The sequence below is a fragment of the Strigops habroptila genome, chromosome 19 (genome assembly GCF_004027225.2).
Source record: "Strigops habroptila isolate Jane chromosome 19, bStrHab1.2.pri, whole genome shotgun sequence".
Classification (NCBI taxonomy): Eukaryota; Metazoa; Chordata; class Aves; order Psittaciformes; family Psittacidae; genus Strigops; species Strigops habroptila.
Genome location: NC_044295.2, coordinates 4,956,838 through 4,973,595, shown reverse-complemented (window position 1 = coordinate 4,973,595; position 16,758 = coordinate 4,956,838). Strand labels below are relative to the sequence as shown.

The window sequence follows — 16,758 nt, the reverse complement described above, 5'->3', positions numbered from 1 at the left end:
GCCAGAGGGGAGATTGAGATGAGCTCTGAGGCAGAAGCTCTTCCCTGTGAGGGTGCTGAGGCGCTGGCCCAGGGTGCCCAGAGAAGCTGTGGCTGCCCCATCCCTGGCAGTGTTCAAGGCCAGGTTGGACACAGGGGCTTGGAGCAACCTGCTCTAGTGGAAGGTGTCCCTGCCCGTGGCAGGGGTTGGAACTGGAGGAGCTTTAAGGTCTCTTCTGACTCAAACCACTCTGGGACTCTGTGAAAATCGCTTCAGGCAGATTATCACCTGTTTTATTTTTGTGCTTTGCCTTAGCTGCTAAATTATTTAAAATGGAAGCTGTAAATTCTTCCTGATGTATAATGGAAAAGAAATGCAAAGTCATCCGATGGAAAACCATAAGTAAAACTTCCATCAGTGAATAGCGCATTTGGTGTCTTCGTGCTGCTAGATTTCCTGTGGAGCAAGCCATCTGCTGGGGGTGAAACCAGCACTGTTCACAATATGGAAACATTCTAATTAATGAAGTAAAAATAGCAATTTGGCTTAAGAGGCTTTGGCAATTCATAAATGTACTTAAGTCCATCCATTTATCACACACGTCCCTCTCATCGAGGAAGGTCGTTGCAGCAGGGTATGAGTTATGGCTTCAGTGTGTTTGTTGAGGGAGCTGCAACACGGCTCCAGTGAAGCATCACCCAGCACTGACAGCACTGCTAAAATGCCTCATAACCTTTCAGAGAGTTATTTTGGGGTTTGTTCTCCCTCCCTACCCCCTTCTCCACTACGTTTTAGGAGCATGGAACAGACACTTGCTGGAACTTTGTGTGATAGAACTACAGAATCCCAGACTGGTTTGGGTTGAAGGAACATTAAAGCTCATCCACTTTCAACCCACTGCCACGGGCAGGGGCACCTTCCACGAGACCAGGTTGCTCCAAGCCCCTGTGTCCAACCTGGCCTTGAACACTGCCAGGGATAACACAAATGCTTCATAAACACACCTCAGAACATGAAGGTCTATTGCCTGTCAGTAGACATCCCATTAGATCAATTACTCATATTGCTTACTGGTCATGAAAAAGCACAAGAAAACCCAACTCCCAGGGCCAGGGGCCACAAGGCTGCTAAGAGCCACAGCAGAACTGAAGAACAACTCTCTTCCTGGGCAGTCTGTTTGTGTTTATTTTTATTACTGCAGTGCTTGGAAGCCTGAATTGGAATTAGGGTCCTACTGTGTTGGCAGCTTGTACTTAAATAGAGTAAGAAAAAAAACCCTGTCATAATAAATTTATTAGCTTAAGACTCCTACAAGATACACTGTCAGCATCACTCCCCCTGCCCTTCAGCCACAAGGAGAAGCGAGGATTTTCCTGGTGTGTACAGGTACACACGCTTCTTAAGAACTCATATCACTGAGTTACATTGGAGCAGAATGAATCCTTCACGTTTAGGTATCAGTGACACAGATCAGTGCCTTCTCATCTCAAACCTTTTAAGCGGCACTGGAAAGAAACAGGTACATCTGATCTTTTTAGTGTGGAAAGATTGCCTGTAGGACAAGATAAATACCTGGAGTAAAAAACTGTGTTGCTAATAGTACTTGGAAATTCTACAGTATATTTTGTTCATTCATTTTAAAAACACCATGTCTGCGTAGTTAAAATACAGCGATTATACAGCTGGACACAGAAACTGAGGCACCGGAGCTGGAGCAGGGCCTGGAGCACAAGTGTGATGAGGAACGGCTGAGGGACCTGGGGGGTTTAGTCTGGAGAAGAGAAGGCTCAGGGGGGACCTTATCGCTCTCTGCAACTGCCTGACAGGAGGATGGAGCCAGGAGGGGGCTGCTCTCTGCTCCCAAGGAACAAGGGATGGGACAAGAGGAAACGGCCTCAAGCTGCCCCAGGGCAGGTTTAGATGGAGATGAGGAACAATTCCTTCCCCAGAGGGTGCTCAGGCATTGGAACAGGCTGCCCAGGGCAGGGCTGGAGTCACCGGCCCTGCAAGTGTTCACACCCCGTGTAGCCGAGGCCTCAGTGCCATGGGTTAGTGGTGGCCTTGGCACTGCTGGGCAATGGTTGGACTGGATGAGCTTAAAGGTCTTTTCCAACCTGGCTGATTCCATGATTAGGGAAAAAAGTGTCACCAGCAAGGCCATAGGGTTCGCAAACAAGCACCTGGACTCTTGTGTGTCCTTCTCACACCTACAAACCCAGTCCAATGCATGTTTTAAAGACCCTTCCCTGTCCTCCCTGCAGCGACCCAGCCGTGGAACACTGCTCACTGTGCCAGGAGGAGATGTGGGCACTTCACGGTTTGATACCTGGCCCCGCCAGCACAGAACCACCTAAACCCCTGCCTATACATCCAGCTCAGAAAGCAGGATTAATCTTAACCTCACCTGTATGAGTCTGTCATGACAGTTCCTACCTGTGACTTTTAACTGGAAACATTTATTTTCCAAATTCAACCTCAAACTAGATAAGAGTTTAAGATTTATACATACAAGGCGGATTTACAGAGATTTAATGACTATAAATACCATCCCAGCTGTTTGGCTCCTCACAATCTCTCTTATCAAGCACTGCACACACTGGCAGCCCAGGACCTTCTCAAATCTCAATTTTAGAGCCTTTATCTACCTTCTCTTTCCATCAGTTTTGCTGAGCAAAGCTCCCCAAACTGTGGGCTGCAGTGATTGCAGAGGTCTGGGGCACTCTATGAAGAAACCGACAGTCATCTTTGTCAGCCTGGGCTTTATTTCCACTCCACTTAATTACTGCAAAAGTCACCTTTTTACCACCCTTTGATGAACATGCCCAGTATCACTGATGCACACAAGCAACTGCTGCAATTTTTACATCAGTATTACACGACACAAAATAAAAGACATCTTTGAATAAGACCAGGCTGGCAGCAAACCACTGCTGGCAAAGGTTTCTTGGCTTCACTCCTGTCTCACAGTGCGCATCAATACCCAAAAATCACAGTTGTTTCTGTCATGTACAGGTTAAATTAGGAGATGGGGGTTGGAATTTATTTTCAAAGGGTATCTTTGGTGAATTGGGACCATCTGTGTCATGAAAATGCATCATTTTTATGGCTTGACCTCTTTGCTGCCCTTATTTTACATATATTTTTACATTACTGCCCAATCAATGTCAAGTACTCCTGCACAAAGCACTCCCTGAACAGAGAATCACTTCCAGCCCTAAAAACTGCTCATGTGACTGAGCACTCCTACAAACAGGACACAATGAGCACACACCAACGTGTAATATAGTGAGATACCACTGACTTCTAATGCTAGAAAATACACTGGAAGTTTAAAATTAGTTTTAACTTCAACTCAGATGACTGCTAGTTCATTAGAATTCATTTAAAATGTGATGACTTTGGAGAACTCTGCAATACTATAACCAATGCAGTTCACAAATATGCTACATACTACACCAACAAGGGACCACGCTGCTTAGATTGTAAGATTTTATGTCAAGAATGTAGTAGTTGCTTGATAATTATGATTTTTTTTGTTCATACTTACATTCACATGCACATCAGTAGTAGAACAAGTTAATGTAGGCCCACAGTGATCTGCATTCCAATTCTTACACGGAACTGCTTGCAAAGCAGCTGCAAAGTTCAAAAATGATTTTTCTTCAGATACCTCCAGCTCAGAATTAAAGAGGGAGACATTCTCCTGTTGTAAAGACACTTGGAAGATACACCCCAACTTACCTGCAAATACGGGGAAGCAAAGCACACAGAAACCAGGCTCTGTGAACTTCTTTAATCCTCTCCCAAACCCTCAGCCAAGACCTGTGGCCACCCTGACAGCACCCAGCGCTTACCCACAGCAGCTTGTCCGTGCTCACTGAAAGGGGCTTTTGCAAGAAGGAAGTCAAAGGCAGGAGCTCTGCCACAACGTTCTCCTCTTGCTACAGCAGCCAAGGGTAATGGCCACACCACCCTCTCTGCTGCCAGCACTGTCACCCGCAGCACATGGCAAAGGCCAAGGCACCAGGAGCAGCACAAGCCAGAAGGACACCTTGCCCATAGCCATGGCAAACCTACCAGTCTCCTCTCCGCCTTTCTTCTTCCCTCCAAAGCCCACAAGACCTCTGCCCTTCACAGGAGATTAACCCAGTTCCCTGGCCCCGAGCTGCTCCATTATCCATTCTCTCCCAGGCTGGAGCAAGGCCAGCTGCCTGGTTTCTTTCATGCACAGCATCCTAAAAGAGACTCATTTGCAAAAAGCACCCTGGGATAAATCAGTGCTGGTGCCAAGTATCAGTACAAAATACTAACAGACTTTGTGTCTTGAACAGAAAGAACAACCCCAAAGCTGACATTAACCTCATGATGCCCGAGAACCTGCGCACAAAACACCCACTGATGGAACAACCAAGAAACAACCCCGGAACAAGTTACAATGTGACTGCACTAAATTTGCATTAATCACAAAAAAGCACTTCTTGAATTTTCCACAACAGACTTTTCCTTTTTGCGACCCTACTGAATTTGAAAGGAACCAGGTAGAAGACCAGATTTCTGTTTAACCTAATGCAGGTAATCCCACAACAGGATTGTCTTGAGTGCCCAAGCAGCCTACACATCCCTCCTCACCTCGCAGTTAGGGCACCGGAGCTGGTGCAGGGCCTGGAGCACAAGTGTGATGAGGAACGGCTGAGGGACCTGGGGGGGTTTAGTCTGGAGAAGAGAAGGCTCAGGGGGGACCTTCTCGCTCTCTGCAACTGCCTGACAGGAGGATGGAGCCAGGAGGGGGCTGCTCTCTGCTCCCAAGGAACAAGGGATGGGACAAGAGAAAACGGCCTCAAGCTGCCCCAGGGGAGGTTCAGATGGAGATGAGGAACAATTCCTTCCCCAAAGGGTGCTCAGGAAATACTTCTCTTAGGAAAACAGGAAGGAAAATTAAGAGAACTGCATTGAATTAATAAGCATATTATTGTGACAAGCCCTGCTCTGCTGTCATTACACACTTGGAAGTAGCCTCTGTTTCATATGGTTTCTGTCTCACTGTGCCCTGATCTTCCTCAAGTGCGTCCAGGTGTGGCTCCCAAGAGATGCTGCACAGGAGGAACACTTGCTCCCTCAGAACAAACAAGGAAGTTCTATTTTCATGACTCCACATCTATTGTAAAGTGATGATCTTCTCACTAGAGCATGTCAAGAAGGGAGGTGAACGTTGCTGGTTGTACAAAGAACTGCCAGCAGAGACAAATGTCTCCATTAAACGGGGAGGATGGATCTCAGGCACTTAAAGCAAGAACTTGGTGCTCACTGTAACTGTTGATAAAGAATCATCAAATGGTTTGAGTTGGAAAGAAAAAAGGAAGAGTGAGCGCAGCTCCAAAAAGGAGAATGGAATAACAATGTTCCAGACATGGGCTCGCCAGCACTCAGCACAGGTACTGCAGGCATCAAAGAGACACTTACCTGAACGAAGTTAAACCTCTGTCTTCACAAAACCAGGAACTTCGTAGCCATAGTGCTGAACTGGGAGCTGCAAAAGCCACCCTTATAAAGCCCTAGAGAAACCCTGGAGGCTGAGAAGAGGATGCAGGAGAAGGGAATTAATTTTAACCTCCACTGAACTGCGCTGGATCATATTTGTAGCCATCACACACTAGAACAGGTCACTGTACATCACCAAGTCTTACATAAGCTGGCCAATAAGTGCACAAAAATCCCTCAAAAACAAAACCATGATTCATACCTAGAATATAATTCTAGGATGGAGAGAGATGGTCTCAACATCTGTCAATGTAATAAACAAATGCAAGAATCTGTATCAACACATCCCATGGGTAAGTCACACTGAATATAAACACTATTTATCTTTAGGAACTGGGGAGAAAAAAGTGATATAAAAAATCCCACATCTTTGGTGGAAATTTCAGTAAAGGCCTGATTAGAATAACAGGGATTAATAACACTGCAGAGAGTGAGATGAAAATGGATCTGGTTAAGACAGATGTAAGGACAGAGGGTTCAGCGCTCTGGAGTCAGCACTGAAGACAAACCAACCTCTTCCAAATACCCTCAGGTGAGGGCAGAAGAGCAAGCAAGCAAGGTTTGCCTCTAGGCATGCTCCAAAGACTGGGAAGAATTATGGGAATTGCTGGACCAGAAGTTCAGCAATTGGATACATAGACGGAGACCCAGCAGCAGTTCAAGGGCAAAGGCTTGGTCTTTATCAAAGTATGGTCTGGGCAAACACAAGCAGCACTTTCCACTGCACTCCTTGTACCTCCTGCAGCACCTAGCAACCACCTTTCATTTAATAAGCATAAAAAAAATAACTAATGAAGTAGGCTTAGTTCCATTTTCTTTGGGAATACTCCTACCATGCTGTGAGAGAGAACACTTCCAGGTGGTGCAGAAGGGTTTGACAGCCACTGCCTGTTTCAATGAGGCATTGGAATAATCTCCCCAGGGAACTGGCAGATTCCCCGGTTGATTGCGGATTCACCTGGACAGGGTGCTGGGACATCTTGTTTAGCCTGTGTTTGTCCAAAGAAAGGTTGGACCTGCTTGAGTGAGTCCAGAGAAGGCCCTGCAGATGCTGCAAGGGCACCTTAAGGAGAGACCTTAGAGCAGCTCCAGTGCCTAAAGGGGCTCCAGGAAACCTGGAGAGGGGCTTTGGACAAGGGCCTGGAGGGACAGGCCAAGGGGAATGGCTTTAACCTGCCCGAGGGGAGACTGAGATGAGCTCTGAGGCAGAAGCTCTTCCCTGTGAGGGTGCTGAGGCGCTGGCACAGGGTGCCCAGAGAAGCTGTGGCTGCCCCATCCCTGGCAGTGTTCAAGGCCAGGTTGGACACAGGGGCTTGGAGCAACCTGCTCTAGTGGAAGGTGTCCCTGCCCGTGGCAGGGGCTTGGAAGCGGAGGAGCTTTAAGGTCCCTTCCAACTCCGATTATGAGGAAACACATTATATATTCACCACACTAAGGTAAAATGGCAAAATCACCACACAAGTGTTGAATATTTCCAAAACAATTTCTTTAGAAACATTCAATACTTGGCATATTTCCAGAATTGTGGAAAACAGTTTGCTTGTACCAAAAGAGAAATCCATTTTTACACATTATTCATTTAGTTTGAATCATGCCTTCAGTTCAATGAATCCGAGTTTGTTACTTACATAAGATCTGTCATCAGACATCAATCTTCTTTCTGAATTTACAGATGAAATAGTTGAATTCACTGATATCTTTCTTTCTCATTGACTTGTTTGGGATTTTAAAGAGTTAATAATTAAGGTTTCCTCAGACATTGTGGAAAAGACATTCCACTTTCCCAACAGTTTGGCTTAACAAATCTCTCCAATTACTTCTAATAGTTTCTTTCAAGCAAGTGTCTATATTCCTCATGAATGGCGTATGGGAATTTGGTGGATGAAGAGGAGAAGACAAAGTCATTTGACGTGGAAAATGTAACTTTATCTCCTTTGCATGTCAGCTTGGAGCACTTCAGCAGCTTTTGATATGAGGTTAGTCAGAAAACATCTGCTCCCTCTCCTGGTTCAGAGAGAGTAAGACAGCTATGGGAGGTTACTACAAACCTGTGGCTACACCTAACACCACAAAACCCCACATATATCCACAACTACACAGCATATATAGATTTTATTCTGTCCCCTCAAACACCTGTGTCACTACAGTCTGTCCGCAATAGTATATTGATGTATTTCTTTCCTTAGCCAAAAAAAATCTGCTAGATTTAGTACCAGAACTGATGTTTCTGCTTTGCTTAGCCCCTGCGCAGTACTGCATTCGAGAGCTCAACACCTTGACCCACCTCATGTGCAGTAAAAAGAGTATGACAAAACTAGTAGCTGCTGTAAGCTCTTCTGCAGTACCGGTCATCAAAACACCCAAGCGCTGCACAGAAATGGGTGCTCACGTGCAAGGGCAAAAGGTATTACCCCATTTACAAACGTAATCCTAAGGCACACAGATTCTTCCCTGTGAGGGTGCTGAGGTGCTGGCACAGGGTGCCCAGAGAAGCTGTGGCTGCCCCATCCCTGGCAGTGTTCAAGGCCAGGTTGGACACAGGGGCTTGGAGCAACCTGCTCTAGTGGAAGGTGTCCCTGCCCGTGGCAGGGGTTGGAGCTGGAGGAGCTTTAAGGTCCCTTCCAACCTAAACCAGTCTGGGGTTCTACAATACACCACCACAAGACGACAACCAGGAAAAACCGAGAAAGAATTAAAAATCCCTGGAAAAAAAATTAGTATACACGTCTGTATTGGATGGAAGCAAAAAAGATAAAGAATTAAATAAAACAAATTCAATCTCAAGTGGGTGGAAAAGGCCACAAAGAGGATGTGGGAACAAAACTCACTGAACAGGTAATAAAGTCACTTTTAGGGCTGTGGCAACAGAGCAGGTGGGTGAGGACATCCACTGCTTGTTCCTCACCACAGGAACAAGCTCGTGTTGTTACAGCTGGAGATGTTCAAACATATGAAAACACTGGCGAGGCCCCGGCTGACAGAGCTGGGTCATCCCTGCTCCCCCCACACACACAGGAGCACAAACCAGCACAGGTTGATCAACTCCAGTGGAAGGGGTGAGTCAGTTCATAAAACCACTACAAACACAGGGAAGGACTGCACAGAGCTGTCAACTTAGAATTATTTATGAGCTATAAAGCAAGGCAGGTTAACATCTGTGGTGTTATAAAGAAGTTATTTTGTGGATCAGAAGTAAAGAAATGTGTGTTAGGACAATATGGGCAGTAGCTGCTAAAATTCTCTCTGAAATAGCTGTGCAGGATTGAGGCAAAAGCTTTATTGTCCGAGCATCCTTTATGTGTCTGGGAAGAGCACTTGGTATCTGAACAAGACACAGTCTGACCACATAAACATGCCTTACTAAGAACAACATGTGTGTACGCACAGATCCTCCTAATCTGTTTCCTTCTTAAGAAGGAAAACACTAAATTCTATACATGAAAAGCTTTAAGGAAGGGTCAGTTCACTCTTAATAAGCTCAAGGACAAGACTTCACTGTGGTCAGAGGAGCTGTGGATTTGTCAGCGTAGCCCAGACTTGTCTCAAAATGGATTTGTGAACCACTAGCAAAAGCTTTGGAAGAAAATGGTCTGATTTATTATTTGGATGGAACACCTTGAACATGTGGATACATTTGGTACTCAGCACCACGAGGCATTCTGTAAGTCTGATGGGTCTTTTAATACCTCACTTCTAATACCTTCTGTAGGACACCAGCTGGATCTCATCACTCAACAATTCCTTTCAGACATGCAACTCAAAAAGCAATTGTGACCCTCTAAAACTCTTTGGGGGTAAAAATTATGCTTAGACTTCCAAAGGAGATCAGACAGATCTGAAACTGTGAGGAGTTCTGGCAAAGCGCTGATGAGACCTTCCGAAATGCCTTTTATCTCAGAAAGGCAAGAATCAGAAGAGCATCTGACAGGGCTCTTTTAGTCCTGGAATTAAAATGTAAAGTGGCAGGTTCCAAAAGGCCCTATAAATACATTGGAAGTTGGAAGTAATTGGCCCTCCTGTGAACCTGGAAAGAGGAGCAATAAAAACCCTACACCAAAACCATCAGAAATGACAGGCAGCTGGTAAGCTCCAGATAAAAACTGTGTGCATTTTATCAACCAAGAACAAGTAGGATACAATTCCTAAGTTACCCAGAAGAAACAGCAGACCCTTTGGGCTAGTTTATAAAGGATTAGATGCCTCAGATGCATTTAACATGCAAAAGAAATAAAAAGACAAGAATACTTTAAGAATCTGCCTAAGCCTCTGCCAGAAATAAAAGGCAAATTCCTGGACTTGGACCCCACAAAATAAGGAGAAATAAAACTAAGTAAAACACAGTTTTGCAGCTGAATTTTACTAGGTTCTAAAGGGAATCTGAGCTCTTACGGTAGTATTAATTTAATGTGATAATATACGAAGGAAATAAGCCATCTGCTTGGAAAAGAAACAAGGATAATTGCAATAGGTGGAAAAACTGCATCCATTACTTCGGCTTATTTCACTAACATGGTACTGGAATGAATATATTAGCAAACTGATTAGATGTAAACTGCTGAAATACATACCCAGATCAATCCATGTTGAGTAGAAGCAAGCAAACTGCAGATAAATATGAGAAGGGTCCGTGACAAACAGTCCCTTACAGCCTCTGGATTCAGAGAACAGAACTGCTCTGGAAGGGCTGAATTACCACAGAAGCATGGAATGGTTTGGGACCTTAAAGCTCATCCAGCTCCAACCCCCTGCCACGGGCAGGGACACCTTCCACTAGAGCAGGTTGCTCCAAGCCCCTGTGTCCAACCTGGCCTTGAACACTGCCAGGGATGGGGCAGCCACAGCTTCTCTGGGCACCCTGTGCCAGCACCTCAGCACCCTCACAGGGAACAGCTTCTGCCTCAGAGCTCATCTCAGTCTCCCCTCTGGCAGGTTAAAGCCATTCCCCTTGGCCTGTCCCTACAGGCCCTTGTCCAAAGCCCCTCTCCAGGTTTCCTGGAGCCCCTTTAGGCACTGGAGCTGCTCTAAGGTCTCCCCTTCAGGAGCCTTCTCTTCTCCAGGCTGCCCCAGCCCAGCTCTCTCAGCCTGGCTCCAGAGCAGAGCTGCTCCAGCCCTCGCAGCAGCTCCGGGGCCTCCTCTGGCCTCGCTCCAACAGCTCCACGACCCTCTCGTGCTGGGGCACCAGAACTGGATCAGGACTCACATGGAGCACAGAATGCAGAATTAGGGGGGAGGACGCCTCAAAACCATAGCTGACAAGCAGTGACAGGCAGGAGTGCCTACCTGCAGGTTTTTATACAGCTGCTTGCCCAGCCATAGGGCTTCTGGCCACAATAATCATGCTGGAGCTTCAACCAGAAGGAACAGAAGGATGGAGCAAAGCACAGTTCTTTTACACTTTAAAACAAACGTATCCTGAGTAAGTTGAGCTGAGGATACAAACTGGAGTCAGAAAAGTGGCATCTCTCTGTAAATTAATTTAGATTAGAAAAATAAAGGCAATATTTAAGTGTATTTAGATCACATTTCAGCTTTATAGATGCTGTCATCTGGTGGCTTTACGGAATATCCATTTGTGACAGAAGAAAACAAAAGCCTCACCAAAATACTACTGCAGTCATAATGTGTCCTCAAGGCACTACTGGAAAATGCCTCGAGTGCCTTTGAGTCACAAGAGAATTTTTGTTAAGATAAGAGATTAACTACATGCACCAGTACACATGCAGTAGGCTGCTACTAAGTCCTATCAGTAGAGTTTGGAAACTACAGACGCACACAAAATTAACCACAGGAGACGACACCATCTCATGCTGCAGTACAAATGCCTTTATTTTAATTGGCATTACTGCATGCAACTGTACATCCACACACATGGAAGTGGTATTCTTTGATAAACACTCTGTGTGTTCCTGAACCACAATAGCATCGAGAGTAGCAAAGGCAAAGCACCCACCCGAGCCGAGCTGAAATAAATGGTAACCACAGCTCTTCAGAGGAGCTGCTCAGCAGCATCTGAAGGAGGAATAATAAGGCAGCATTCTCCTGTTACTACTACCACTGCTCTTTTAATCGTGAAGAATTATCAAAACCACATCACCACACCTAAGGATTCTTACTCTGACTTCACTGACCCCGTTACTAACTGTGCTACTGCAAATGAAAGGCACTGCCAAGAACAGTCCTTTCAAACCCCGGGTGCTCACTTGGATCCCCCCCAAAATCCCCTGCAATACCTTTAGCCCAGCACTGGAATCCAAAATGACCAGAGTGTAGGAGATGAAGACGCAGACAAGGGAATTTCATCCAAACCCACACACACCAGAGACACCTGAGTGGGCTGACACCCACCTACAGAACTTAAAGTCATTCCATGGAAGGGGAATCAACCGCAGACCTGAAACCTCCAACAGGTTATTTTCACAGCACAGAACTTAAGATCTGGAGTTTGTTCCCAGTTCCCAGGGATGGGAGTAGCTCCATGGTGGAGTCTGCCCATGAACAAGGGTTGTTCTGGAAGCACCTGCCTCAGCTGCTGGGGCAGCTTATGCTGCCTCTCCCTGCTTTACCCTCCAGATCACACTTCCCCATGGTGAAACAGCTCCCGAGGCAAATCAGAGCACCAAAACCATCAGCAAGCTTCATTTCCAACTTCTAACTAGCAATCTAAGTCATGTTAATAATACAAATAGTGTTTAAAAGTCAATAAATACCTCAACTTTTTGAAGCACTTGGCCGAAAAAATAGTCCAGAACCCCAGTGTCCCATCTATGTCCCCACCAAAACAGCCCACCCCAAATCCTAACAGTGATGGAGGTGACCTGAAGGTAGCACTCATTGTGTGAAAAAGTTCTAGAGAACGAGACCCTTGGACCTGTCACACCCATGCCTTTATTCCAGGGGGTGGGAGGACTCCTTAGGATCTATTCCTTCACATACCAAGAGAGCAGGAAGGATGAAGGAGGATGAAGAGAAAGGGAGCCTGGAGGTTTAGGAAATGAGGAAGATGAGGAGTATCATGTTGGCTTGTTTAGACCAGTGTAGGAGGACTCTATCACTCTGTTTGGGACAGGGTCACAAACTCCTTTTGTATATGGTTAGAGAAGTACTCTCCTTTTTTATCAACTTTTAAAGCATCAAATTTGCAGCTCTCCACAACTGCAAAGCAAATAATAAAGCAGCAAATCCCAGGCTTAGACTATTACCTGCTACAGACACGTACATGGAAGAAGTTACTCATTCGGTTTTCCTTACCGTGTTGCAAAGAAATACAGAATTAAACATATTTATGTAAAAAATCTAGGCAGCAGTGAACCCATCTGATGTCACGTTTCACTTTGATAGACTGACACTTATCTGAAACAGTATTTTCCAGTGGTAAGAGTTTTCCATTTACACACTATTAATATAACAAACCTTCTCATCTCCTTTTTTTATTCCCTCTTCTCTCCCCTGAAGAACACCAGCCAGAACTTCTCACTAAAGCACCTGATTTCAAAGGCAGAATTGTAATAAATTAAACATACAGGATAGTCATTAGGCACTAGAGAAAAGCTCTTCCACTAAACACTGTCACATTCTTTCTCAAGACGCTCCATCTCTCCCTGTTTTGCTCCAAGACAGACGTGCAGCCCCAGCAAATCTCAGTTCAGAACTAACATTTTTTCATTCACAAAAAACAGAAACATATCTTTGCAAAGCTCTGCATGTACGAGATCCTTAATACTGCTTTGGGAGCTAAGCCAAAAGGAATACTGGGGACTGATAACAGAATCTCTGACAAAGATATGGCTCTGTACAGAAACCACAATTTCAGATTATGTGGCTCTGCAGTTTCCAAAGGTTGTGAGTATCACCAGAGGACTTGTACTTTCCTGGGCTTTAAACTGTGAATGTGATACCTCACAGAGACACTGAATCACAAGAGGACAGAGCCATCTGCTCCTGTATCTGCCCCAAACCTGTGTTTTCATGCAGGACCTCCCTCAGATTAACCAGTCCTGCAACAAAAGACTAAGGAGTTCAGAAGGAAAGAAAATCTCCTTCACAAAAGCTGTGAATGACAACCACAACCCCAGGCTCTTTGCAAAACAGACATTTCCCCACTGCAGAGGCACACACCAGGTACAGTAACTAATGCAAGGAAGTCAACACCCGCATGCACTGCTTGAACTTTCCATGACAAGGATCTCCAGAATCAACCAGCACAAACTGGGGCTCTCAGGAGACACCACAGTAACAGATTACTGAGGTCTAAGGGATGCCAGTGCTGCCACTGGGCAACCTCAGGGCAACTTGAGGGTGACTTCCCCTTCTCCAAATAAAACCTGGGGTAGCAAGATATTAGACATAAGGGGGGAGATTCTGGCACTTGAAAAATACATACTAACTTGTTTCAAGAAGGAAAACCAGCCCCTTTGCTCCACAGCATTTATCACCACTGTATCTCTGCACCTCCACTCGTGCTTCCCCATGCAATGTACGTTCACACTATTGACACAGATGCACAGGCACAAATAAACTCTGTATCCCAAAATATTCAAAATGTGCTGCCAGATGGCTTTAAAAAGCAAAATGAAAGATCTAATTAAAAGCTCTTACGCTGCCAACACTCCACTTCTGGAAATAAATACAAGAGTTAAATAAAACTGCTTTTCAAGCATCTCAGGATTTCTGTGCTGCTTCACTATTACAACCTCTCCTATCCTCCTTCATGGTTTAAGCCACAGGAACCAGGGTTGACCGTAAACTCCTTTCCTGGGGTGGTGGAAAGAGGAGACTAACAAATGGTGACTAAACTTGAGCAACTTCTCCTTACTTCCATCTCTTCTCATTCCTCTCTCTCCCTCCTGTTTAAAAACATAAACTAAAAGCATTTGCTGCTGCTATTACAAGTATTGTCTGTGACGAAGATCTCACTGCCACGAGCCATCACAGTCACTGCAGTGGGAAAACACATCTTTTTCATTTCCATAAGTGAATTATGAGCCTTGATGTCAGTTTACTACAGGATTATGTATAACTATGACTTGCTTTTCCCCACATCTTATCTCCCCAATAAATAGATTATGGTATACATAGAGTTTAAAATAAATACACATCTCTAACTACTGAATCACAGCACTAATACTAAAGTTACCTGTGATGTTTGAGTCTACAAGATCAGCAACTGAGTATGTAGCCATTAAAAAGAAAGACCCAGTGAGACCAAAACACACATGAAAGGAACCTTCCAAACCCCTAAATGACACACATGCAGGAGGAGGTGACGTTTACTTACCACTGGACCTGTTTTTGCGGTTTGACTTCCCTCCTGTAAGAAGCATCTTGAGACTGTTTCGAAACATGGCGATCCTGTTCCACTGCGTGTAACCCAAACACTGCGTGAAGCAAAAGAACAAGGGGTGTAAGAAAGCAACACTCCAACTTGGGGGAAACACTACTGAGAAGAAGGAAGAAAGCGCTAAAGAAGATAAAAACTCAGAATGACAACAAACAATTTTGCCAGTACATTTCTAACCATAGGAATCAACACCCATGCAGAGTCTTCCATTCCATTTGCTTCCATTCATCCAGGCCATCGCCAGGATGATTCCAGCTCTGTTAACAGGACCTACCTCTTCTGTCCAATGATTTGATCAAATTATTATCACACTAAAGTGGGAAAGACACAGCATTTAGCAGACTGCCTCCACTGCCCATTACTGTTAAAACCAAACCTATCAGAAGGGGTTGTATCCTCCTCATTGCTCAGAAGTCAAACTTACCAACAAGTAGTGATGGGAGAAGGGGGAATGGCTTTAACCTGCCAGAGGGGAGATTGAGATGAGCTCTGAGGCAGAAGCTCTTCCCTGTGAGGGTGCTGAGGTGCTGGCACAGGGTGCCCAGAGAAGCTGTGGCTGCCCCATCCCTGGCAGTGTTCAAGGCCAGGTTGGACACAGGGGCTTGGAGCAACCTGCTCTAGTGGAAGGTGTCCCTGCCCATGGAAGGGGGTTGGAGCTGGAGGAGCTTTAAGCTCCCTTTCAACCCAAACCAGGCTGGGAGTCTCGGATTTCTATGACAACACCCCACAGACTAGAGAAGCGATTGTCTTTAGCTCCTGGGTAAGTTGACTGTCAAAGTCTTCTCTGAGCTGAATAAACCGTCATGAGGAGGAGAAGCCACTCAAACCCAGAGTTAACTGATGCAAAAAAATCAAACAAACATTATCCACGTATTTTCCTTGCTCTATATGCCTTGGGAAAGAAAAAGCACAGTTGTGTCTATGCTAGTGAAGATAAAAGACTGAGCTGCTGGTTCACCAGACACACTGACAGCTTCTGCTGGTGGAACATCCTCCTATTAGAGTAGGTAAACCATCAAACAGAAAGAACAAAAGCAGCTCCTAACCAGACCAAAAGAACAGTAGAGACTCTTTGATCAGGACATGTAAAAAACCACAAGTTTCCTTCTATTGTACACAATATTCCAGAATGTGTTACAGGGTAACACATTCATCTTACAGAAACACATTAGGAATTTCTTCCTGCAACATTAGGCTCTTCTTGGAGGATGCTCGGTAAACACAATCTTGAGTTTCTTCCCATTGTGTCTAATACTCTGAAGTATATCAACAGAGTCATGCCCAGTTCAAAAGAGCTTTATATGCATATTTAAAGGCACTGAAAGTCCTTTTAATATGACTGACTTACAGAGAGATACCAACATTCCAAGCAGCAGCTTAGAGCACACATGTACAAGCACCAGTTAGTGTGCACAGTGGCATTAACTTTGGCCTCTCCTGCCTCTCAGAAGTTAGCATTCACTTGTTAGATCCCACAGACAGCTTTTGGCTTCTGTTTGTCTGCACACATGGATGTATGAATGCCTGAATATCAAATAGAAAATACAGTACAGTACCAGTGCTTCCTCTCCATCTATGAATCACTTGAGTATCATCCAGCCTTCGTGTAATGACTTCAGAGCACCAACAGCCAGTATTTAGGCTTATTCCCAGGGCTCCTCAACACAGTTCAGGCCCTTCTTCGAAGCATCCTACTGTTACATGACTACAAAATAGATTTCCATCTGGGCACAAACACAATTGTCTTCAATTTCAATTCTGTTTATTTAATTTCTTTAGATGGCTGCTTATGTTCCAGCTCACAGCTTAGAAAGAAAACTTGAGGGTTTGTATATCCGTCCTCTCCTACAATCTGTTATTAATAAACTACTTCACATACAACACCCTTTGCAACCTCAGAAGAA

At 45.0% G+C, this 16,758-nt stretch overlaps 1 protein-coding gene across 8 annotated transcripts in view; it reads right to left on the bottom strand.

Annotated features, from left to right (window-relative positions):
- Nucleotides 1-16,758, bottom strand: part of TANC2 (tetratricopeptide repeat, ankyrin repeat and coiled-coil containing 2) — a 239,415-nt gene that overhangs the window by 182,863 nt on the left and 39,794 nt on the right. For all 8 annotated transcript variants that reach the window (XM_030508833.1, XM_030508827.1, XM_030508829.1 and 5 more), the window contains exon 3: nucleotides 14,792-14,891. In XM_030508833.1, the coding sequence (XP_030364693.1) occupies nucleotides 14,792-14,858 (67 nt within the window). In that variant the 5' untranslated portion in view covers nucleotides 14,859-14,891. The remainder of the gene's footprint in view (nucleotides 1-14,791; nucleotides 14,892-16,758) is intronic.